This window comes from Narcine bancroftii, chromosome 2 (assembly GCF_036971445.1).
Source record: "Narcine bancroftii isolate sNarBan1 chromosome 2, sNarBan1.hap1, whole genome shotgun sequence".
NCBI lineage: Eukaryota > Metazoa > Chordata > Chondrichthyes > Torpediniformes > Narcinidae > Narcine > Narcine bancroftii.
In genome coordinates, this window is record NC_091470.1 from 109,718,802 (window position 1) to 109,744,294 (window position 25,493).

The window sequence follows — 25,493 nt, forward strand, 5'->3', positions numbered from 1 at the left end:
AACCTTTATTAATAAAAGTCATTGATCTGATCATTTCTCAGGGATATAGTGGTAATAATTACGTCAATAAATATTTATGCGTTATTGATGCAAAATCTCTCTTTTGGAGAAAGGAATATTATTTCACCAAGAAATCAAGTGCCTCTCAATGAACTTTTTCCTCTTAAATGTACCTTTTGGATGTGACACGGGAAACCAAAATGAGGGCTCTCCAGATACAGAATTTAAGCAGGTCACGTTTAAGGGAGATTTACACTCTGTACACTCTTCAATTTTTAAATTTTTCAATGTATTGATTCATCAACCAAATGCAAAATTCCATGTCACTTCCAATTACAGTAAATTCCTGTTGCAAGTTCAATTATTGGCAAATAGAAAATTATCTCAATGCTGACATTTCCCTTGTTCAAAGTGGTGGATATGCTGCGGTCAAGCTCATCTATCATTTCCTGCACATTAAAAAAAATTACTTCTCCGTTTGACTTTAAATTTGGCAAAAAGCTGAAAGTTATTAAGTGGGTTTGATCCAAATCAAAGGCATTGTTTCCACAAATTCATTAAGTCTTTCTTTAATCATAAAATATATGGACAAAAACATAATCAAAAACACTAATTTATTGCATCAATCTATATTAAATCCAATATTTATTCAATTGAGTTCTCCAATTCTGGGGTTTTAGGGTATTGAATTATTACAGCTGTTTCTTGTTGGTATATTAAGAACATAAGAAATAGGAACAGGAGTCGGCCATCTGGCCTGTTGAGCCTGCTCTGCTATTGCAAAATGAGATCATGGCTGATCTGATGATGGGCCTACCTCCCTGACTTTTCCCCATATCCCTTAATTCCCCTACTTTGTAAAAGTTTATCCAGCCTTTAGATGCAACATTGTCCACCTAGTCATAAATTTATATTAGTGATCTTGAGCCAGAATCCCATGGGATGAGCCGTGATTCCATGGCCATAACAGCATTCTTTCGGCAACTCTGCAGCTAGGTTTGGTCGATTTGAACAACCATCAAGACTTTGTCATCTGCTTAGACCTTGAGCACCTGAAGGCCATGTCCTGCTGCAGATTTGAACCAAGATGGGCAGGTGATTGAGGAGAAAAATCAGAAAGAAAAGGTCAAACCTCATAAAAATATAAAATGGTAGAAATATTTACCAAGTTGTGTTCATGGAGGGGAACAAAGTTTCAGGACTTCAGCTTTCCATGGGAAAGATATTTAGCAGTGGCATCGTACTGGAGATGACAAAATGGTAAAGTATGGCCTTTCAAAGTGGAGGCCAGTGAGATGGAACACATGGATATTGGGAACTCGACTACTGACTATTACATTCCATAATTATGTTATTCCATCTTCCAAACACTGTCAACTGCAGTAATGCAACCTTCCTTCAAGCTCCTCCATTTACCTTGCAATACAATTGCCCCTACTATACAGCAATGAGATATTGGAAGGATGTGCAAAGAGGTGGCCAAAAAAATCAAATGCTGAGAGGTGGGAAGTGTGACATTTTGATAGGATGAAGAAGAGGAATGATATGCAAATGCAAAAGGGCAGAAGAACAGAATGATCTGGGGATATACGGTATGTTCATACTTCACAGAAACTGGCAGGACAGGTTGAGAAGGTGGTCAAAAAACACACAAGATTCTGAACACTATAAAAAGTATAAATGGAGTACAAGAACAAGGAAGTCATAGTGAACTTTACATTTGGCCATGTTTGCATCCAGTTCTGGGTGCCAGGTGTGCATGCTTCTGAGAGGAAACTCTACTGGAGGTTACCAGGAAGGTAGGTGAGGGAAGGGCTGTGGATGTTGTCTACGTGGACTTTAGTAAAGCCTTTAACGAGGTCCCACATGGGAGGTTAGTTCAGAAGGTTAAAAAACTGGGCATTCAAAGAGCGGTTGTAAACTAGATTCAAAATTGGCTGTGTTGGAGAAGAGGTAGTGGTAGTGGATGGTTGCTTCTCAGATTGGAGACCTGACTAGTGGTGTGCCTCAGGGGTCCATGTTGGGACCATTGTTCTTTGTTGTATATCTCAATGTTCTGGATGATAATGCAAGTTTGCTGATGACACAAAGATAGGAGGCGTTGTGGACAGCGAGAAAATTTTCAAAGCTTGCAGAGGGATCTGGACCATTTAGGAGAATGGGCCAAAAAATGTCAGATGGAGTTTAATTCTGATAAGTGTGAGGTGATATATTTTGGAAGGGCAAACCAAGGTGGGAATGATACAGTTAATAATAGGGCCCTGAGGAGTGTGGAGGAGCCGAGAGATCTGGGAATACAGATACATTATTCCCTAAAGGTGGCATCACAGGTGGACAGGGTTGTAAAGAGAGCTTTTGGTATCTTAACCTTTATAAATCAAAATATTGCGTATAGGAGTTGGGATGTTATGTTGAAGTTGTTTAAGACATTGATGAGGCCAAATTTGGAATATTGTGTGCAAATCTGGGTGCGTAACTACAGGAAAGATATCAAAAGATTGAAAGAGTGCAGAGAAGATTTACTAGGATATTGCCAGAACTTCAGGAGTTGAGTTACAGGGAAAGATTAAACAGGTTAGGACTTTATTCCTTTGAGTGAAGAGGGAAGATTTTGAGAGGTATAGCCAGAGTAAATGCGAATAGGCTTTCCCCCCACTTAGACTGGGGGAGATAAATACGAGAGGTCATATTTTTAAACTGAAAGGGGAAAGGTTTAGATCAAACATTAGGGGGAAGTTCTTCACTCAGAGTGGTGGGAGTGTGGAATGAGCTGCCATCGGATATGGTGAATGCAGGCTTGATTGTGTGTTTAAAGAATAAATTGGGTAGGTACATGGATGGGAGAGGCCTGGAGAGGTAAGGAATAGGAGCAGGTCAGTGTTACTAAGTAGATGATGGTCGGCACAGACTTGAAGGGCAAAATGGGCTGATTTCAGTGCTGTAGCGCTCTATGGTTCTAACAAGCAGAAGAAGTCCGACAAGTCTTTTGCTACCTGGATGTGGTAAAGTTGTCCACCTGAAGGAGGGGAGGTTCCTTAGAAATCTGATACAAGTAATTAAGATATGGCTATGCAGAGAATCAAGGAAAGGAAACGGTTCCCACTGGCAGAAGGACCAAAAACTAGAGAATTTTGAATGAAAGAAATTGTCAAAGAAGTCAAAAGTAAGATGGGGATTTTTTAAAAAACACAGCATTGAGTTAGGATCTAGAATTAATTACCAAATAGTGGGGGAAGATTTTAAGTGCAGTGTTCAAAAGGATGAGAGAATTGCCTGAAAAGGAAACAATGAAGAGGACTATGGGGAAAGGGTGGGAAATTGTGACTTGTTGAACTGCATAGAATCTGTATGGATTTCATAGGTCAAATTGTCTACTTCCATGTGAGAACCATTCTGTAATATCTGATTGAAAATTTAGAGCAAAAGATGCCAGAGCACTGCTGGTCATGAATAAATAATGTGCAGGTTCTTCCCAAAATTAATTTTAATTCCTTGTACAATTTATTAAAGGTACAATTTTAAGTTAATTTTCATTTTATTCTTATTGCTTTTTGATCAGATCTATTCTCATCTGCTAACATCACCAGTTATCTCTCCAGATAGTTGCTTGCTTAAACTCTTTGATGCCAACTACCTTCAAAGGCCTTGATAACTTTTTTTTGAAAATGTTTTGATACTTGTGTTATCTAACAACTTTCACTATTTCCTGGTTTTGCTTTGAATTGAATCCTTCCAGTTTACCAAATCAGAATTGTAGAAGAGTTCATAAAGAGAGAACCAGACAGTGTCCAACTTAAAAGTAAAGACTGAATCATCAAAGATTTACAGCAACAGTCTAATCTGCGTCCAGGCTAATAGAAGCAGGTGAGATGTGGAAATCTGGTCTGAGTGCCCTTGTGGCAGTCACTTGAAAACTGCACCAATCATCTTTCACAAAAGAGCCTTCAAAACTCAAGTGGCAACTCACTACTCTCCAAAGTGTGTATTCAGGATGGAAAAATGAACAATTTAGCTCAATTGCCAAATAAGTCATTCAATAGACTGAGGGAAAATATACCTAACATGACTTCAAACGGATATCCTGGTTGCAGTCAATCCCCTTCTTCCCCACAATAACTCCAATGAGAACTGAAACTCAACAGATCTACAGAGGCTCTGTTAGATACTGAATTTGATTACAGACTGGTCACAATCAATCACTTGTTAAATAGTGTCAAAAATAACAATGTCACATTATTTTTGAATTACAAGGCAAACCATGTCTTAACACAATTGAAATTGTAGTTATTTCCTGACCATGATCATTTTAAATCACTTAATTTACAGAATCACTTTATTTTTATGTATAATAAGTTGGCGAAGCTTCAAATCAATGAAACCTCAAAGGTCAAAAATCTCATTAATATTTGATGAAAGGGAGGACAAAGGATGTCACAATTGTAGACAGAGGTTTGGAATACTCTATGTACGTTACAAAACACAGCATAACCACTGGAGATAAGAGTTCAAGCAAGGAAGCCAGAAACAAGAGTTCTTCCTTATGTATAATTTAAAATCTCAACTCCTCACAATATTCCAATCGGCTCCACTTGGGAATTAGTTGGATCCAAATTTCACAATGTGCCACAAAACACCGCAGATATCAACCTCCAGAGATGCATTTAAAATCACGATTTGGCAGCTCTTTGTTATTTTTTAAATGAAAACTGCATCAGAAGAAGTTTTCAAGAACATCAAAAAAAAGTTTTCAACTTTCTCAGTGAAGCTGTGTGGATTGTAATCTTTCTCGATAATACAAGGATGGGCAGATTGGACTTTCGACATACACCAAATCCAGATTTGCCCGTATCTCAGCTATTTCCACGCTAACGGGGTCAATACATTTCAGAGTTTTTTTTTAAACCTAACTACACCCACAGTCTGTGGTGGGACTAATAGTATTAAGTGCCTAATAATTTCACCAAATCAAGGACACAGTCAATAATATACTGAAGTAAGAGATTGCACATCAATCCATCGCTCTTTAACACTATTAGCTTTCAACATGTATTGCTCAAGACGCAGTCTAACACAGAAACCATACAAATTTCATCCCTGTATCCAACAATGCCCTCACTGACTTGTTAAGGGAAAGTGTTCCGGAAAGATCTGGTCTTTCCCAGTGGTTTCAGCTCTAATTTTTCCATGAAAAATTAATTGAATAGTCTCAGGAAGCCACATCCATTTTGCTTCAGAGTTGGGACCAAGAAATAAATCACAATTTGGTGTATCTGTTTTGTATATGCTTCAAATTAATTTGTGCCTATCTACCCTTTCTACATTTTCACAAATGTACTTTGAAAAGGGAAGTCTTAAAATTAAAAATTCAGTACCCTTGCTGAAAATTATATCAATTTCAAAGATGAAAATAAGACATCAGAAAGGTGATGCTCATTAGATAGGACATACAGTAATGATAGAATAGCAAAATGAAAATGTAACCTATTTCCTCAGTCAGTGAAACCTTGTCACAGGTTGCATGGAAAATCCGGAGGGAGATGAAAATGCCGTTGCAGAGGGCTGCTGAACTTAACGTGCTTGCTAGGCCATCCTACAGGTCTATCAGTTGATCCACAAGCAGTAAAGACCTAGCTAAGTTGGGAAGACTGGATTCAGAGCTCCCACTGTTGTTTCTAGAATGACCACCTGGAAGGGTAACACAATTGATTCACGTCAGGAGGTACAGAATTTTACATCAAGTTTACGACAGCAGAATATACACGAGTGGGAAGAAAAGCTGTGCACATATCTAAAGGATTCAGTGTGACATTCTTCGAGGGGGATTTTTAAATTCTAAGGCTAGACAGTGGGAGAAAATGGAGAAAATAATGACAAAAATTACTCACTTTTTCATTTTAAAAAAACAGATGTTCTCCCTTATATTAGATTCATTTTTACAATGCAAGCTTGAACTGAAACGTAATCTAGAAAGTATTTTCCAAAGTAAATTTGGGCCAAGGTTTGCATCACAAATATAGAAATTGGTGTTTCATAAAAAGCCTTTATTACAAATAATTTGTTTTTTCTAATATCATTTTTAAATTGTAGGTTTTAAAAACAGTATATTTTACTTGAGAAACTGAGTTGCAGGGAAAGGTTTTCTTTATTTTACAAGAATTTTAATCTGTGAAGTGTAGAAGAATGAGAAGAGATTTGATAAGAGATAAACAGATTTATGGTGGGTGCAAATGGAGCAAATTCAAGCAGGCTTTTTCCACAGAGATTAGGTGAGACAAGAACCAGAGGGCATGGGTTAAGGGTGAAAGGTGAGATGTTTAGGAAAACATTAAGGGGAATGGTTACAGAGAGTGGCGGGAGTGTGGATCAAGCTACCTGCTGAAGTGGTGAATGTGGGCTCCATTTTGATATTTAAGAAAAATTTGGACAGGTACACGGATAGGAAAGTATAGAGGGATTATGGACTGGGTGCTGGTCAGTGAGATTAGGCAGATTAGTACAGGACAGACAAGATGTGCCGAAGGGCCTGTTTCTGTGCTGTCATGTTCTATGGGGTTATACATAAAATAGCAGTGGGCAAGAGGAAGGCAAATATTCAGAAAACAATTTAATGCATGGATTAGTTCAAATTTAATCTTCTAGAGAAAAATTGTGAGCTGAGTGAGAATGGACTAGAAATGGGTAAAACTGACATCAATCTCAAAAACACCACTTACAATGCAGACATTTAAAAAATTACATTGGATGGCACTCAAAGTAATATCTTCAAGTGGGTGAAGATCACAAGAAAAAAAAGTAGGCCATTCGGCCCATCAAGTCTGCTCGCAACTCCACCCTGAGCTAAACTGTTCTAAGTTCCGGCCTTTTCCCCCCATATCCCTTGATACCTTGACTACTCCTTATTCTTCACCTGTTCTGTTTCAGAGGATGAAAGGTTGATACTTGATTTATTCTACGACCTTTGATTTTCTATTTCAAACAAGAATTTTTAACAGACTGTTGAGACAGGATACAAGGAGCTGTTCCTCCAATTTGCAGGTGGCCTCAACCTGGCCTACAGTAGGACATACTCATGCCAGTTTGCCAATGAGATGTGGAGTTGAAGTGGCTGGTCATTGGGAGCTCCTTGCTGTTTCCATGGACAGAACGAGGGAGCCCAACGAAGTGATCTCCCTGTCTGCATCCAGCCTGCCTGATACAGAACATCGGGTGCAGTAAATAACCCCTGAAGATTCTCAGGTGAACTATAGCTTCACTTGGGAGAAGTTTGGTACCCCAAATAGTCAGGAAGGAGAAGGTATAAATGTAAGCATAACACTTCTTGTAGCCACAGAAGGTGATTGTATCAGGAGGTAATTGGTGGGAAGGGATGCGTTGACGAAGGAGTCATGGAGTGAGCAATCAACATGGAAAATGGAGAGAGGAGCGGAGGGAAATTGCAGAGAATATGTTGTATGTTTAGGCTGGAGTGGTGGTAAGTGAGAACAAGGGGAAATCCTACCCTTGTTGCATCTGGAGGTGAAAGTGCCAGGGCAATAGGGGAGATGTGGGTGTGGGCTGTTAATGGCATAGAGGGTAATATCAGATGTCCTGGAATGGAAAGCCCCGTCCTGAGAGCTGACAAGGCAGAGGTGTAGAAATTGAGAGAAAGGAATGGAATTCCTGGGGAGTGGGGGTGAGTGAGTTTATAAAAGATGTCTGTGGATAGGAGAGAGAGAGAGAGAGAGAGAGAGAGAGAGAGAGAAAGAGAGAGAGATATCTCCAGAAAGGGGGGAGAGAGAGAGATCTCCAGAAAGTGGGGAGAGAGATCTCCAGAAAGGGGGGGGGGGGGGAAGAGAGAGATCTCCAGAAAGGGGGGGAAGATAGAGATCTCCAGAAAAGGGGGGAAGAGAGAGATCTCCAGAAAAGGGGGGGGGAAGAGAGAGATCTCCAGAAAAGGGGGGGGGAAGAGAGAGATCTCCAGAAAAGGGGGGGGGGGAAGAGAGAGATCTCCAGAAAGGGGGGGGGGGAAGAGAGAGATCTCCAGAAGGGGGGGGCGGAGAGAAAGAGAGATCTCCAGAAAGGGGGGAGAGAGAGATCTCCAGAAAGGGGGGAGAGAGAGATCTCCAGAAAGGGGGGAGAGAGAGATCTCCAGAAAGGGGGGAGAGAGAGATCTCCAGAAAGGGGGGAGAGAGATCTCCAGAAAGGGGGGAGAGAGATCTCCAGAAAGGGGGGAGAGGGTTCCTGGAGATGAACCAAGTGAGTTTGAGATCAGGGTGGAAATTGGTGGCAAAGTGGATGAAGTTGACGAGCTCCTCACGATGCAAGAAGTAGCACCAATGTTGTCGTTGATTTAATGGAGAAAGAGTTGAGAAGCTTTGTCTGTATAAGTTTACAGCATGGATTGCTCCACATAGCCAAAGAAAATCCCCTCCCTCATTTTCTTATTTGGGCATCTGCCTGGTTTTTGGAATACCTGAAGGAGGTCTCAGGTCCAAATGTCAACCACCTATTGCTTTCCATGGATGCTGCATGACCTGCTGTGTTTTTCCAGCACTTTTGTGTATTGCACTAGACCCCAACATCTGCAGACTTCTTGTTTGGCTCTAGACTCACCGGCCCTTGGAATAGGTCTTTGACTGACCTCTGCATATACCCTGGATTTCATATTCCTCCAAAGTCATACCTTAGCCCTCTATTCCAGGTAACGTCCTAGTGAATCTCTTCTGCACTCCTCTATTGCTACGACATCTTCCCTTGTAGTGTGGTGATTGTTCAAAGTGAGGCCCAACCAAGCTGCAATTTGACATTCCAACCCGTATTCTTTGCCTCAGCCAATTAAAGCAAGCATGCCAAATGCCTTCTTCATTACCCTATCCTCCAATTTCACTACTTTCAGCAATCTCCAAAGTTCCACTGTACTGTATATCAATGCTGCCAAGATCTCTACCATATACTTTATGTGCGCTACAATAATTTGACTTCCCAAAGTGCATAACCACATAATTATCTGGATTAAATTCCATCTCCCACTGCTCAACATAACTTTCAGCTGATTATGTCCTTCTTAGGTCCTTCTTCTCTGCTATTTAGAACTCCCAACAATTTTGTATTGTCTTCATTCTTAATGATCAGACAACCTGCACTCTCAAAAAAGTAATTTATGCATATCACAAACAGATCCCAGCATCAATCCTTCTTGTCAGAAAAAAAAACACCCATCCACTACTACATTCATTCAGTGACTAACAAAATACCAGAAAATAACACCCAGTTTGTAGACAATGCTTTAAAAAAAAAGCAATTCATTTACCAGATCACCTGTTTAAGATTACCGCGATAAATTCTGGACAGGATACTGGCTAATCCACTCTGCTTTTCAAATAATGCTTCTGAATCTTTCATGTCCATCTAATAGCGTAGGCAGTTAAACATTTAATATGGAAAAGTGCACCTCTAAGAATGTAGTACTCTCAGTATTGCATTTATGCATTAGCCTGGATCAATAGCTCAAGTCTCTAATGCGAACAGCAAGTTAAGTTGGATACGTTAAAAGAATGGTCAGTTTTCATCATCAAAAGGAAGGTACTACAACCAGGAGAGGTACTAAAACAGAACTGTGCACTGTTTAGATTAACAGGTCATGCTGTCTTCAACTTGGTACCCGTTAAGGCCTTACAGAAATAATTCTCTGCTCCATGTTTCCCCCGTGGAACCAGCTTTGTGTCATGTCTCAGCCTGTGCAGTAAAACAATGAGATATTTCACTGCTTGCTCACTTTAATAACAAGGTTGATTTACTTGTGCCTTCATTTGCTTACTCTCTACAAAGTGACTGGAAATATTGATGTTATTTATTCAATATCTGTACAAGAGCCATTCTAAACAGGCTTTGTTTACAGAGGTTCATTTTACCATCCAAGAAACTTTTATATTCTTGTTTTGGAAGTGTAGTTCCTTTTAGGACACCATGTCCTTAAAATTATTTGTTTTTACAGATCTGAAGACCATAATATATCAAGATGATAAAAGATTGAAATTTGTGGATGTAATGATGGACTGCCATTGTAGACAAGCATAGAAACTAGACACAGATAGTAATGAATGTGGAATAGAAGGGAGCTACCTCGAAGGCTGAAGTAATTCAATGGAGTGCAAAATGAAAGTCTGCAGGTAAAAACAAAGATATATTTCAGATGTTTCGGGCCTAAGTCATTCAAGGAATGAGCAAAGAACAAGAAGGTATCTGAATAAAGACTATAGATTGGCTGGGGGAGGAGTCCAGACCAACAAAAGGTGTTGATTGGATATGATAAAGAGAGATGAAAATTTGATTTTACCTCTGTAAAAGGAGATGGAGGCAGAGACAGAACTGGGGGTGGGGGGGGTGGGAGAGAAGGTGACAGAGGAAAGAAAGGACGGGGTTGGGGGGGGGGGAGGTTTTTATGGAAACCGGAGAAGTTGATGTTAATGCCATCTAGTTGGAGGGTGCCCAGATGGAAGATGAGCACTCTCTCTCTCTCTCTCCCTTCCCTTCTCTCCCTTCCCTTTTCCTTCTGTTTCCTTTCACAGAGCCAAAATTAATTCTCACATCTCCTCTGATCATAGCCAATGAACACCTTTTGTTGGTCTGGATTCGGCCCCACCAATCTTTATTCTGAAGCCTTTCACTTTCTTTGCTTATTCCTTGAAGAAGGGCTCAGGCCCAAAATGTCAGTAATATATCTTTACCTCCTATGGACGCTACATGACCAGCTGAATTCCTCTAGCATTTGTGTGTTAGAACTAACTCAATGTTTATCTCCTGCAGCAAAATAGCCAATCTACCATTTTATTTTAAATAACACTTTGAATGTTGAAAGAATAAAGTATGTGGCATTTCTACCCTTTACAAAATTGTGTTTTATAATTCCAATATTACAACTAAGAACATGACCTACATAAATATTTCAATACAATGCTGAAAGCATACAGCACTACAAGTACACTGTGGTGCGAGTCTGAGTTGAAACCAAGCTCAGGTTTACAAAGGGATGGAAATACCCTGATGATTATTCAAACAGCAGGCAGGTTGTGGACAGGCCTGGACCGAGTAGATATGGCGAGGTTGTTTCCCATGGTAGGGGAGTCAAGGGCAAGAGGACACAATTTCAAGATAAAAGGATATTAATTTAAAATAGAGATGTGGAACAATTTCTTTAGCCAGAGTCTGTTGAACCTGTTGCTGCAGACAGCTGGGGAAATGAGGGTGTATTTAAGGCTGAGATTGACAGGTATTTAATTTGTCAGGACATCAAGAATTACGGGGATAAAGCTGGGGAGTGGGGCTGAGTGGGAGGATGGATCAGATTGTGATAGAATGGCAGAGCAGACTTGATGGGCTGATTGGCTTATTCTGTTCCTATATCTTGTGATCTTGATCTCATGATACCAAATCAAATATTTATTCCTCAATGATCTACTGAGAAACTACCTGCCTGTGGTCCATACTGGACTTCATAACTTTCACTTCTGAAGGACAGGGGAGTGTTGTCATCTTTCTATAATTGCCATGGATTCAAAAGAGCTGACTGTCTCCTGTGCTGGCAGTGGGGCAGACATCCCCAAATTTCTTCAGTTATGCTCTACTTCAGTGAAATTTTTGATCCATGTCTCCAGCAACCCTGACACAAGCATATATTCTCTTTATTAAATAAACTCTGTTCTTATTTTTGCATTCCTTTCTCTTTGACAAACTGTTCTTCAATAGAAGCCAAGGCGAGGAGACAAGATCAACTCCCAGTTGAAAACCTAGGCTAGATGGCATTTAATGATATCCTAAAGCTGCAAATAATGCGATATAAATCTCTAATGTGTGGGTGAGTCCCAGAATATGGGTTGAGTTGATGGAAACCCTAGGGAAAATCACAATGAAATTAGTGGAAGATTAGTTTAATCATAGCAGTGATTAGTAAGGATTAATCAGAGTGGGATGCAAGTGTTTTATTTGTCCCTCATTGACTCGTTATGTGCACCGTTTCATAACTCCAAAGGAAATGGGCCAATGACAATTTTTCTCAAGCAAAATATTTCAGTCACAATTGGGTCTCGAGCAGTGGCTCTCAACCATTCTCCCCCCTCACTCACACACCACCTTAAGCAATCCCTTATGATACACTGAGTATCTATGCCATAGGGATTACTTAAAGTGGTATGCGAGTGGAAAGAAAAAGAATGAAAACCACTGAATTAGGTAGTAGAATCACTAGGGACTTGAAGGGTGAAAGGCCTGTTTGCATGCTGTATGACTACAAATATGGCAGAGTCAATAGATTAAAGCAGGAGCAGTTGTGTAGGGTAACTGTGGGAGAGGATTCTGAGACTCACAAATACAGTAAAACCCCTGTTATCCAGAATTCAGGTTCAAGCAACGAGCAAAGAGAGAAAAAGAAAAATTGAGCAAAATAAATAGGTACAAAATACAGAAGTTTAAAATTGGCATGCCTTGCTGTTCATCAGTCATGCAACACGCAATCTCAAGCAACAGAAAAATACATTCATCTGGCATCTACTAATCTGCATTGGTGCTGGATACAGGGGGCGGGGGTTTTACTGTATTAGAATTACTAAAGTGAAGCTTGCATTGTTTTCTTCTTATCAATCGTGGTTTACTGGAAGACACACAAAATATTAGCAGAGGGATAGAATAAGAGAGTAATGCTTCAACTGAAACCTTACCTTTTGAATTTTTTGACAACACAGGAATTGGATCAAATTCATCATCTTCCACTTTGTCATTTTTAATAGAAAGATCAAAGTCTGAGATGAGGTTAATATCCTCTGCAGCATGTAAAAGGGAGGCATGTTCAGTAAGGAGCAAGAGCTTAAGAAAATGTTAAAGATTAACAGAAAGGAGGATTTAATCAAGCAAAGTAGTAGTTCCTGAAAAGAGGACATTTTGCTGTTTATATTCAAAACTTCTATAAACTTTAGCCAATGGACAATGGGCAAAACAGTTTGGAATGAGCCCAAGATATTGGACCACTAAAGCCTTCATGCTTATGTTTCAGAACATTGAAGATACTTATTAATGATGCGGTAACTTATTTCCTGCCAAGTACTGATTTTGCAGGACAGTTTTATGAATCTTTCTTCTACCTCACCAAGATACAGCTTCCCTGTGCACTTTCCTTTGAAAATGGCTGACTGCCTCGCGGGCCCCAACCCCCCTCAGCCTCGCGGGCCCCGACCCCCCCTCAGCCTCGCGGGTCCCCGACTACCATTCACCCTAACGTGACCCCGACCCAAACTCCCTCACGGTTCCCTGGGAAAAAAAAGAAAATGGCTGACTGCAAGATACAAACTGACAATGTAGGCCAATAATATTGGACAACTCTAAAATTGTCTGCACTGAGCCACTGGTTAGGTTTTGAATGCTGCAGTTTCTCAAAATCTCATTAACTCTTGGAACACCTTACGAGAAAACCCCATATGTTTTTTTCTCCCTCTTCCACCTGAATCATTTCGCTGTAGACTTCCAAAGTAATGAAAAAGAAAAGGTTTCATAAATGTATCAAAACTTGCCAGCAGCAAATCTTTGATGCTGATTTGCTGGAAAATGCCATCACAATTCAAAATGGCAACGTCCTGTGCCATGGCAGGACCTTGTGTGATAAAACGGTTTCACACACGTGGAGAGTGGGGGGGGGGGGGGGGGGCGGGGAGGGAGGGGTGTTGTGAGAAAAGGGATATCAAACAAAGCAACATCCACAAAATAGTTGAAAGAAACCGATAGTAGGCAACATCGTGACTGGCCAAGTTTTGCCAGCCGCTAAACCCGGATATTGCTCCGAATATCCAGAACTATTTAAAAACCATCAAAAATCAATTCATATTTCTAAATATCATTTAAAAACACAGAACAATCAATATAAAGCAGGATAAAAATCAGCTGTTTGCACTTTTTCCTGAAACATCCTACCCTTCATTTCTCAAAAATTTTACAGCTTGAGTTTGGATGATTACAATTCCTGACCCATAACCATGACTCCTATAAAAATGTTTTGAACCCAGAGAGACTGATAACTTTAGATTCTTCATTGAAGGTTAAACTTGAATATATAAGAATTTCAGGTTGCTCTGACATGACGCTCGTTCATATCCAACTACTTTTATCCTTTCAAGCCCAGTTTTCTCAGTCAGCTCTCTCACTGGGTTTCCAACTTTTTTCTCTCATTTGTTTTTCATAAATAGAACTATTCTGGATTGACACCAATTACAGCTGGCAGGGCAGTGCGCAGAGGGAAGCATTACCAAACGACTTCAAGCAAATTCCTCATTTGTGAGAGGAGAATCGTGCTGTTTCAATGACAAAAATGTTGCCTAATATTTCCACTGTGAGACCACTTATATTTTCATACAATTCTGAATAATTATCTATGTGTTGATACTTGATAAAACCTCAGGCTTTGAAGCACATGATACGCAAGACAATGCAAACAACCAACATGTTTTTAGAACATTGTGCACAATGGATCGCAAAGACACCAACATATTTTGTCAGTGGACCTCAAAATCAAACCGAGGCCATACACTGCACACAGAGAATTGACAAGCTATTAACAGCAGACCCTGACAATTAATCATTGTGCTTAGGAGGAAGAATGAATAAGGAATATTTGACTTTAGCTATCAATTGTTATAGGCTGGTTATATGATACAAGGCAATTCAGTGTTGAGATACTGAGAATCCATTAGCAACCAACAAGAAAAATGTATCATGTGAAAACTGCTCCTTTCAATTCAAATTATAATGATGGGCACTGCAGACCATTCAATTTCATTGATTAATACAGAAATGAATAAAAACCCAGTCCATAGCACTCAGTGAAGCTTCCAGATTACAGATGTGAGAGGCATCTAATACTTCTAAAATATTGGCAAACTTTTATTTTAAATCAAAATCTTGGTAACCACAGACACACCTTGCCCTTCTCTCACAAACCAACAGTTGAACACAAGTTTTAATTTTGCCTTAAGATTATTTTGTGCAAATATAACCATTTTTGACGTGCAAATTTAAGCAACTTTGCAACGAAGGACTCAAATACTTGTTATTTGAAATACATTATGTTCTGAACCAAACTATGAAGTGGGGGGGGGGGGGAAATTTAAAAAAATTGGAGAAGAATACTTGCAAAGAATAAGAATCTATGCTGAGAATGATCACTAAATAGAAACAAATTAGGACTGGACATTCTTACCTTGCTTAACCTGCCCAGATGAAACTACAGGAGAAAATTCATCAATAATTTCAGTCACCGGGTTAGAGAGGAGAGAGTAGTCAAGAATGGAGTCCTCTCCAGTGAGAGAATCTAAGCAAGGATCAGTAGTGGCAGGTGCAAGGCAGGGAAGCAGAAAGAGGATATAAACAGCAAATGATTAATAAAATATTTTAATATGCAAAACAATGTTTTTTAAAATTATTTCTCAATGCACGTCTCCCCAGTGAAAGCATCCTATTTAGTTGCCCTTTTAAAATACTAGAACTGTAATTTCCCTCTGATTGGACAAAAAAAACCTTCCAAGACAACACAAATACTTTACATACTTAAAGGCTGCAACATTTGACTAATTCACCTCTTCAAGTTTCTTCAATCAAACATGTTCCAATATTGAATATTTTTGAAAATGCACCATAATTTTCAGAAGCTGATGCTTCTCTGGAGGATTCGATTGCAATTAAACACAACAGATGTAATGCTCGACATGGTTTTCACATAATGGTGGGCCTCTGTTCTATTCTCATATTCCCTTAATGAAGCTCATTTTTCTTAACTGATTCGACGTGGAGACACTTGTCCCCCGAACATTACATGTACTATACCAGTTCAATATCCCAGCTCCAGTTTCATTGGAAAGGGCACGATTGCATACTGTTTTATTTTATCAGCACATGGAATATCATGCAAACTGCAGTTCCAGGCTCGCTTTAGTTCAGAGATGCAGTTGGTGGTGAAGGAAAATAATGAGCAGACTATAACCTCACTTTTAATAAGCAGGGGAAACAAACTTCAACTTCTCCCAATAGAAGAAGGATAATGTAGCAAGCATGAGAGGATAGCAGTTGCAGAAAAACCACAGTATTTTACAGCAGTGTGTCAAAAAGCAATCCAATCAACACACTTCCTGGCTAAACCACTAACATGATTCTAGAAGTCTCAATATCTTCCTCTTCAACCTCTCTTTCCACTGACCTCATCCATAATTATGCACCCCTTGAGTAAAATCCATCCTGGTGTGTAGGGCTGCCAAACTCTTAACCCATAAGTAAAAACAGAAAATGCTGAAAACACTCAGCAGGTCAGGCAGCTGAGAAAGAACAGTTAATATTTCACATTTGAGGACCTTTGTCAGAACTTGATCAGCATATTCTGTATTTATCTCAGATTTCTAGCACCTTTATATTTGAAGTAATTTATTAATAACCTGACATTTTGGTCTAAGAACAAAATGTTAACAACATAAATATTTTATAAAGACATCTCCTGATTTCTCAGAAAAAAGATTCATAAAACAAGAACAAAGGGAAGAGAATGCAAAAAAAAAATGTAGGTACACAGAAGAGGAAAATGAATTAAATGTGGATTATTATCCCAACATAGTTGGAACCATGAAATACGACAGCACAGAACCAGCTCCATCTAGTCCGTGCCAAACTATTTTTCCATCTATTTGCCTACGCCCAGACCATAGCCCTCCATACTCCTCCCTTCAATGCACAGATCTCTTAAAATGCTGAAATTGACCCCACATCCACCACTTTTTATGAGAAACGCAAAATATCTTGCTGACTCAAGCACGGCAAGACCAAGGCATAAATTATTTGGCAGTGTTACAATGGTAAATGCTGAGATTAACTGCAACATGTGTACCAACCTGAAGTATTTATTACGGCCACAGCACCCAAAGCTTCCACTTGAAGTGGTGCCATTTGCTGAGGCTTTGAAGACTCAAATCCAGATATGAGATTTCCCACCACTATCTCAGCCTTTCCTTTTGAATCAGGACAGAAATAGAAAATTAAATGCAAGCAGGCAATAAAATAATGTTAAGGTGTACAAGGACAATGGGCAAGTTGACACAGAGCATGAAGGCAAATGGGCAAAGCTTTAGGTAATTATACTCTTCAATACTATACGCTATAAATAATAGACCCTTAAATTTTTGTGGTATTGATAGAAACTTGGATATAGATAATAAATTCCTTCTGATAATTCGAGGAAAGTTTAAATTAAGTACTTCAATTGAACTGAAAACTAAATGCTGTTAATCTCATTAGAACAATCCATCAGAATTATGTTTTGTTCTATAAAAAAGAATATTTAGTTTTTAAAATCGATCATTCACATTTAAGCAGGGGAAGTAGATGTAGAAATCTGGAATTTGCCATTACTAGGTGGTAGATTTCAGATGAATGTGGAAATGAATTATGTGGCATACAAAATGATGCCAAACCAAAATTAACTTTCAATTACGTGGGTGATATATTTTAAATATATTGTTCTGTCATTTTCTCCTCAGTGCTCTGACGAAACCAAATGTTCTCCTGTGAGATAATTAGTATCAATAATGGAGCCAATCAACTAATGGACAATTTCTTCACGACACAAACAGGACTAAGGCAAATGAGAAGTTGAAGTCATGACTCTGTCAACTCGAAAATCCATCAATGTGCCTACGTTACATCCGTATACCCCAAAGTACGTGCGTACAACCACAACCAGATGTTCCTTGAAACACACAGAAGTGAATTGGAGAAAAGCACAGACTGTCACTTCACAATCACCATCCACAACAGAAAAATGCTACCACTACACAATGAACAGGGCAAGAAGCTAACAATATAAGCAAGACACAAAATGTCGAGGCACAGATTAATAACGCAAGCAGATTCAGTGAGAGTGTGAAGAATAGGAACAAGAGAATTTTCAACCTCTTCTCCGAGAACAGATGCTGGAAGTTTTATACAGCTGATTGGGAATAATCTAGTAACGATTGGCAGCACTGATCAATGTTGCTGTCACACTGATAAGCCTGACCTTCGTGACAAGACTCATTTTGGTACCATCGTGCCACTCCTGTGCTATTGTATAACGTAATGGTGAGTACGCACATTTATGTTCCAAAAAAAAAGGGCTCCTGAATAGCCCGTTTCTCAGTGGCGGGGGCAGAGAATCAACACGCACCCCAAATAAACTGAGAATCAACTATCTTACAAAATGTTACAATAGTAATTTTGACTTTTAAAATGCCACATGAAAGGTATCTGAAACTTAACAGCTGAAAATACTCCAGATTCCTATAATATGGTCATGCACATTGACACAAATGCACCCAGAGATTTTTTTTTTTTTACCATTGATATTATCCTCAGTACTCCCAAAAGGGTCACCAAGAGACAGAAGGTCAGGAAGCAGAAATGAAGTCTCAGGGGACTTCAGACCTTCTATGAGCTTTTCTGTATCAAGAAGTGAAGAAGAAAAGAACAATGAAACTAGAGGTACAATAGGCAATGTGAACATGCAGCTAAAAATGATAATTCAGCAAAAAAAGTTACATAACTGGCTAATTGAACGGTTCACATCAGCTCACGAGTTACGCTGTAAAATTCTAACCAATAAGCAAGTCACCATTGCAACCAGGATTCAGAAAGTTTCTGGCACATCTCCCCTAGATGCTCCTCTGTTACTTCATAATGGATATGCATGAAAGGATGGAATACTATTACACATGACTTAAGAGATAAGGTGCAATATTTCAATAAATAACTGACGTGTCAAGTCAATGATATCAATGGTTTTCATTCTGCAATGAAAGCCAAGTAAAGTCATGGAAAACAATCCTTGGATACAAATGAATTGCACTCGGCATTGAGTTCTACTTAATATGCAAGGCATTATTTAAAATTCCAAAATTATAATGTAAGTTTTGACTTTTCCACATGAAAGGAAGGGGGAAGATCTCCATGTAATTGTGAGACCTCACAATCTTTCCAAATTTTAATTCTGAAGAAGCAGGTGGTAATTGTCATACATTCACATCCAGTGGGTGTAATCTTCACATTGCATTACCTTCTGGTGACTTAGAACCACAGCACAGGAACAGACCTTTCTAAACTGTGCAGAACTATTTTTCGGCCTAGTCCCACTGCACCCAGTTGCATGTTAAAACTGAGCCTGCATTTACGACTTCAGCTGGCAGCTCGTTCCACACTCCCACCACTCTCTGAGTGAAGAAGTTTCCCTCTAAACTTTTCCCTTTTCACCTTTAATCCATGTTCATGGTTGTATTTCACTTAACCTCAACTGAAAAAGCCAACCGGCATTTACTCTGTCTATACCCCTCATAATTTTTGTATACACTATACCTCTATCAAATCTCCAATCATTCTTCTGCGTTCTAAGGAAAAAAGTACTAACCCATTTAACCTTTCTCCATAACTCAGTTCCTGAAGTTCAGACAACATCCTAGTAAATTTCATCTGCACTACTTCAATCTTATTGATATCTTTCTTATAGTCAGGTGTCCCAAATTTTTTGGGGGAAAATAATTGGTTGCGATACTATTCAGATTCAGTACATCGATCTGCCACAACCGAACTCCTTAGTGTATCCTGTCAAATCATCCCAAGTGTGACATTATATATATGATTCCTATTATTGTCTTGCAACAAGGAGAAGCAATTATTTCTTCCAACTGGTTAACTGTCATATCCTTATGCCACTCCAGCTGTGGACAACCATTGAAGCATGACCCAGAGATTGAATAACAGACCTTTATTACATATCCTAGAGCAGTGGTTCTCTACCATTTTTCTTTCCACTCACATACCACTTTAAGTAATCTCTATGCCTTCGTGCTCTGTGATTAGTAAGGGATTGCTTAAGGTGGTATGTGAGTGGGAAGGGAAGGTTGAGAATCATTGCTCTAAACTCAAATGTTACTGAAATATTTTGTTTGAGAAAAATTGTCATTGGCCCATTTCCTTTAAAGTTATGAAACCGTGCACATAACGAGTCAATTAGGGGGCGATTAAAACAGTGGTTTTCAAACTTTTTCTTCCCACCCACATACCACCTTAAGCAATCCCTTCCTAATCACAGATTACACATGGCATAGGGAATACTTAAAGTGGTACGTGAGTGGGAAGAAAAAGGTTGACAACCTCTGTCCTAGAGACACTGGAATCCATAGCAGAATTGTCCAAAATGCCCATTCATTATTTTGCTAATTTTTATACAGTACAAGGACCTAAAATACTTCTGGAAAAAAGACACTTTAAAATGTTTTTTTCAGAAATATTTTGTTCTCTTATTCTTAGAAATCAATAGAAGTAAAAGTTTAATAATATGGTCAAAATTTTTCTTTTTAAATTGAATAATCTTCCTTGGGTTCAAAGCTACTCAGTCAAATCAAACAAATGCAACCGGTGAGTGAAACCATCAAATGGAAAAGTTTGCTCAGAGTTCCTTTGGTATTACAAGCAGCAGATCACTTGACACCTGCAACATTCTTCTCATTGCTGCTCCCAATGGGATTGAAGATGACCGTGCCCAGTAACGGTAGTGCGGAAGCAGCAGAAACTCATCTGTTCTTCCACTGGGTCCTACTGCCTGGTCGTTACACCAATGGCCTCATACAGGTTCAAACTACCTGAAGAATGGGGCTAGCGGTGTTTTTAAATTACATCAGAGAACCCACATAGGTCCATGTCCAAAATGGAGGAGTCCATGTCCAAAATGGAGGAGTCCATGCTTGGCAAACAAGATCTCAAAGGTTGCAATCTCCAGGGCAACAGCAGAGCAGCCCAGAACACCAGAGTGGGAGAACACCCCTCTGCTGCGAAGAACATTCAAGATTCATTTATTGTCATGTAATTTTTTTAAAAGTGCAATATTACTTCAAATTTGCTTTTGTTTGCCTTAAGGCAAAAAGATTTGCCATCGCAGAAATTGTCTGAAGCACCTCTTACAGTCAGAGAAAGAGAAGCAAAAGAGTCACCGAGTGTCCACGGATTCACCCCCAGCGCTGCCATAGCCCTGCAGTCACCCAGAGTCCAGTTCAAGCCAGCAGCACCCTGAGCTTTAGATCTGAACCTCTGACACAAACTGGAAACCTTCAGCACCCTCCGCACCCTCTTTAATCTCAGTTCCGAACCTGGTACCCCTTCAGCCAGTCTCCAGCTTGGTGTGAATTCTTCATCCACAGTAACCAGCAGTCCACAGTCTGCTCGAATTACTTACCTCGAGTTGCCAACCACCTGCTGCCCACATGTTCTTCAGCTGCAGAACCCCTCACTGGTCTGCCATCATGATTACTGTTCCCTGGGTCGTCTCCTCTGCTTCTCGTTTTCAAACAGGGGTGGTCTCCCCAATTTTCTGGTGCCTTGCATCAGTCCTCTGTTTCCCCAGAGTAGGCTGCTGCCGATCACAGTTGTTGCCATCCTGGGCGCAGTCCCTGCAGTTGCAGAATTTTCAAATAAAACCCTCGTTGGCTCCATTAGCAGGCCATTTAAAACCTGTACGGAGCCTAAGCCAATTGAACTGGACAGTTGGATACCGCAGGAGTGTTGTGTCTCCGCTCTCTGTGGCTGTGCACCAGCTGCAGTGCTGTCATTATACCAGCTCTGGCAGCGCCGCCATTTTCAGGGCAAACACCAGGAGCAGACCAGCGAGGGGCTTGGCAGCCAAAGGCCTCACACCAGGCTGCTGGAGACTGGCTCGTGGGAACCAGGTATTAGGAACCTGATTCGTGAGGGGGCCAATGGTGAGCAGGGTTCCCGAAAGGCATCAGGAGCTTGCAAATGTCCTAATTGTACTGGAGCTTCAGAACCAGGGCCTGAGGAGGGTGATGGACGCCTGGAGCTTGGGTTCACTGCTAGACTGGACACAGCCATGAGGCTGTAGACGATATGGGAATGTAGGAAGCAGTAGCAACGGAGAAGGTGGCAGAATCCACAAACACTTTATCTCTGAAGGGTTTCTCTTTTGCTTCTCTTCTTGGTGGGACACTGGACTAGTGACACTACTTTGTGTGTCTTTACTGGCAAACAAAAATAAAATTTGTGTATTTCTGCCCAAAGTAACAAAGGAACCTTGAACCCACTGGACTGAAGATCGTTCAGAATTAGAAACAGGCAACTCTGTGCCAGGTAAAATACTAAGCTTTCATTGGAATTTTACAGAGAAGTCATCTGAAGTCATCAGTAACAAAGCTGGTCTTTCTCTGATGTTCCAAATGCTTCACATTTGGGTTTTTCAGAATGAGAATTTATTGTCATGAACAAGCCACAAAATTCAGTGTTTGCAGCAGCGTCAGAGTGTAAACGTTCATATTACGAGCCATCTTACAACATCACTATAAACAATAAAAATAATAGAGAACAAAATATAAGGCAGTGTCTTCAGTTCACCTGATGGCGGAGCTGTCCTTCTGCTGCTGTGTGCTCGTCTTTAGGCTCCTGTACCCTTTTCCTGATGGTAGCAGAGTGAAGAGGGAATGGCCTGGGTGGTTGTGGGTCTTTGAGGTTAGAGGCTGTTTATTTAAGACACCGCCTCATGTAGATCTCCTCAATGGAGATGAAGTCTGGAGCCTGCCATGTCGCAGGCCGAGTTAACCACCCTCTGGAGTCTATTCTTGTCCTGAGAGTTGGGGCCTAATTACCATTATGTGCTTTTCTGAGTATGAAATTACTTCTAAAGCAGGCCTCTGTTTGATGGGCCTGCAGGAGCTGTTTTAATGCTGGGCCGTGTAAATGACTCTGAAGAAGGAGAGCCATGGCGATCAAAACCATAAATCCTTGTTCTCAGCAGGATTTCTTTTCCAGTTTCTCTCATATATGTGCTATAATGGGAAGTTCTGGCTATTTGTTTCCACATGTTCTACACTTTGCAGCATTTGCTGAAAGCTACCCATCAAAAAGCTTTCTACCCATCAAAAAGCTTTCTACCCAATTTAGCCTCGGTATCCTTGACAGCCAGATAGTGCACTGAACTTCAAATTTTTCCAAACGTAAAAAATTTCTCAGGAAGAAACCCTAAACTTGATAGGTACCTGAGACATGGGTATATTTGCCGAGGGTTGTTGGCGAGCATTTTCGATCCACAGAAGTTGGTTCATTTATGCCCATGTTTGATTCATTTACCACAGAACCCTCATTGAAGCAAAATCCAACATATACTTAAATTGCTAAATATTGTTCAGACAAGAGATGGCCATATACTTGATATGAGGGACAGTTAAGAAGTCCATGAATTTATTTTATAATCATGATCAACCAGATAACTGACTGAATAACAGACTTGATAAACAGAAAAATTGTGTGTTCCAATCCAAAGGGTCTCAATCAGTCAGCTCCGGATGGGAATGTAAAGACACAGTCAGCCTTTATTTACCTGGAGGCTCAGATGATGGCACAGGAGTAAAAGGATCGGATACGTTAATTGGCGGGATGGCAGCATCTGGAACCAACAGCTCTGAAGACTTTTCAGCTGAGCCGACTGAGTAGATAAGAATAGAGTGAGGAGCAAAGGTAACAGGGAGCAAAACAGAGGGAGGAAGGAAGCAGAGAACAATTATACATCATGGAATGAGCCAGCCATCTGGCCAGGAAGTAACATTAATTTTACAGTCAAGTCAATCCAAAAGGCTCCTACTAATGTTTTATGACTTGAGAAATTATGTCAAATATAAGTTCTGTGAATTAGCTAAATGGCGAATTTCTCATGTGAGATAAAGTAGATCAACCTCCTTTTCTTTTGTTCTGAGTCAGATTTCAGATTTATTGTCAGAGTACATACATGATATCACATCCAACCCTCAGATACCTCTTCCTGCTGGCCAGGCAGAATCACCCCTTATTGGTAGTGCAAAAAACTGTACTCAATGTACACATGTAAACAAATAAAGAAATGTACATCAACTGATTGTGCCATACAGAGAGGAAAAAAATCAATAGTGCATAAGTAAGAGCCCTTAAATGAATGCCTGATTGAGTTTGCTGTCTGATGGTAGAGAGATAACAGTTGTTCCTGAACCTGGTGGTGCAAGTCCTGTGGACTTCGCTTGAGTAACCTGAACCAACATCACCCTGCCTTTGTTCGTGCTGCATTTTCAACATTGATCATTGCACAATTTTGGAATTCTAAAGTTCTCCACAGTTAGGATTGGTTTACACACTAACCTGCCCCAGAGACAAAGGGATCGATCCCAAAAGCATCTGTTTGCACCTGGACCTGAGTTGTTGGAAGCCCTGGCACTAGACCGTCAGTTGCTGCATCCGTCTTCTCAACCTTATCTGTGAAATTCAGAAACAATTTTTAAAAATTCTGTTCACCCTTTAAATGTTTACAAAATATATTATCACTAGAATGAGAAGCATCTGTTTGCCAAATGATCACTGCAAATACCAGGTTGTGATTTATTTAACTTTTCATTTAAGCAAGTCCAAAAAAAAGGTACTCAAAGAAAATGAATTATGTAATTAGGAATGTGTTTTCTTTAATATGACTTTTAGGTTTACAGTTCTATTAATATTGAAAATAAAATTATTTCCGGGATGTTTATAAATTGTTAGCTTAATTACCAACAGTTTCATTATTTGTTAAATATTTTAGAACTCTGAAAGGACAATTTTAAAAAATGCACTTTCTCTTTTCATTGTTGTTGAGCAGAAAAATAGATCAAAAGTCCTTCAAAGAATTTTCAAGAGAGAAGGCAAATACAGACAACAGAAAATAAGAATAGTTGCCAAGGTCACAGATACTTAAGTTCCTCAATCTCTCGCTGCCCCAGCTCAATTTTATAGTACACATTAAAAACTGATATTGAGTTTTTAAACTCTGCTTCATCATCAATAAGGGCATTGTATTCAACCACGCTAACAATTACACCCTTCACGTGTCGACGTCTATCTGCTTCTTCGAAGACCTCAATGCAGATACACCTCAAACACCATATTCGATCAGCAACAAAAAATGGTGTCTCTTAGTGTTAAAGCAAATTCTTTATTCACCCTTCTGCAATTGGATTCTTCCTGCCTATATGGTCTTATATTTCCAAGTTGATGCTTGATGGCTGTCCTCATGTGATATGAAATGCATATAGCATGTGCCCTAGTTCACAACCACCATAAGGATCACAAAGGGATCAAGTGCATGTCTGCTTAGCAACTTACAAAAAAACCCTTTTATTTAAATATAGCTCGATATTTCAATAAAAGCATTGGTCTTGGATTAAAAAACGTCTGCAGAGTTCTAGAGTTTCAATTAAAATCAACAACTGCTGCGTTGCAAAGAAGTGTTGCTGCTACAGCTTGAGCAAGGCTTTTTTTTTTAATGGCAGCACGCTGCTTTAACAGCAGCTGCTGGTGTGGGGCTGTAGTGAGCAGGGAGCAGTGCTCGTCTGCGGAATCCAAACACCCTGTCTGACTGCTGTCGACTCTGTACAGGAATTAAACAGTCTTTTAAATTAGCCGAT

At 39.8% G+C, this 25,493-nt stretch overlaps 1 protein-coding gene across 4 annotated transcripts in view; it reads right to left on the reverse strand.

Moving 5' to 3' along the window:
* The window catches only part of LOC138754142 (AP2-associated protein kinase 1-like), a 110,138-nt gene that overhangs the window by 14,092 nt on the left and 70,553 nt on the right, over window positions 1-25,493 (reverse strand). For 3 of the 4 annotated variants that reach the window (XM_069918007.1, XM_069918005.1, XM_069918004.1), the window contains exons 15-16: window positions 24,199-24,312; window positions 23,411-23,515 (exon numbers count right to left, since the gene is read on the reverse strand). In XM_069918007.1, coding sequence (XP_069774108.1) covers window positions 23,411-23,515; window positions 24,199-24,312 — 219 coding nt within the window. The remainder of the gene's footprint in view (window positions 1-23,410; window positions 23,516-24,198; window positions 24,313-25,493) is intronic. The other variant, XM_069918006.1, reaches the window with a different exon arrangement.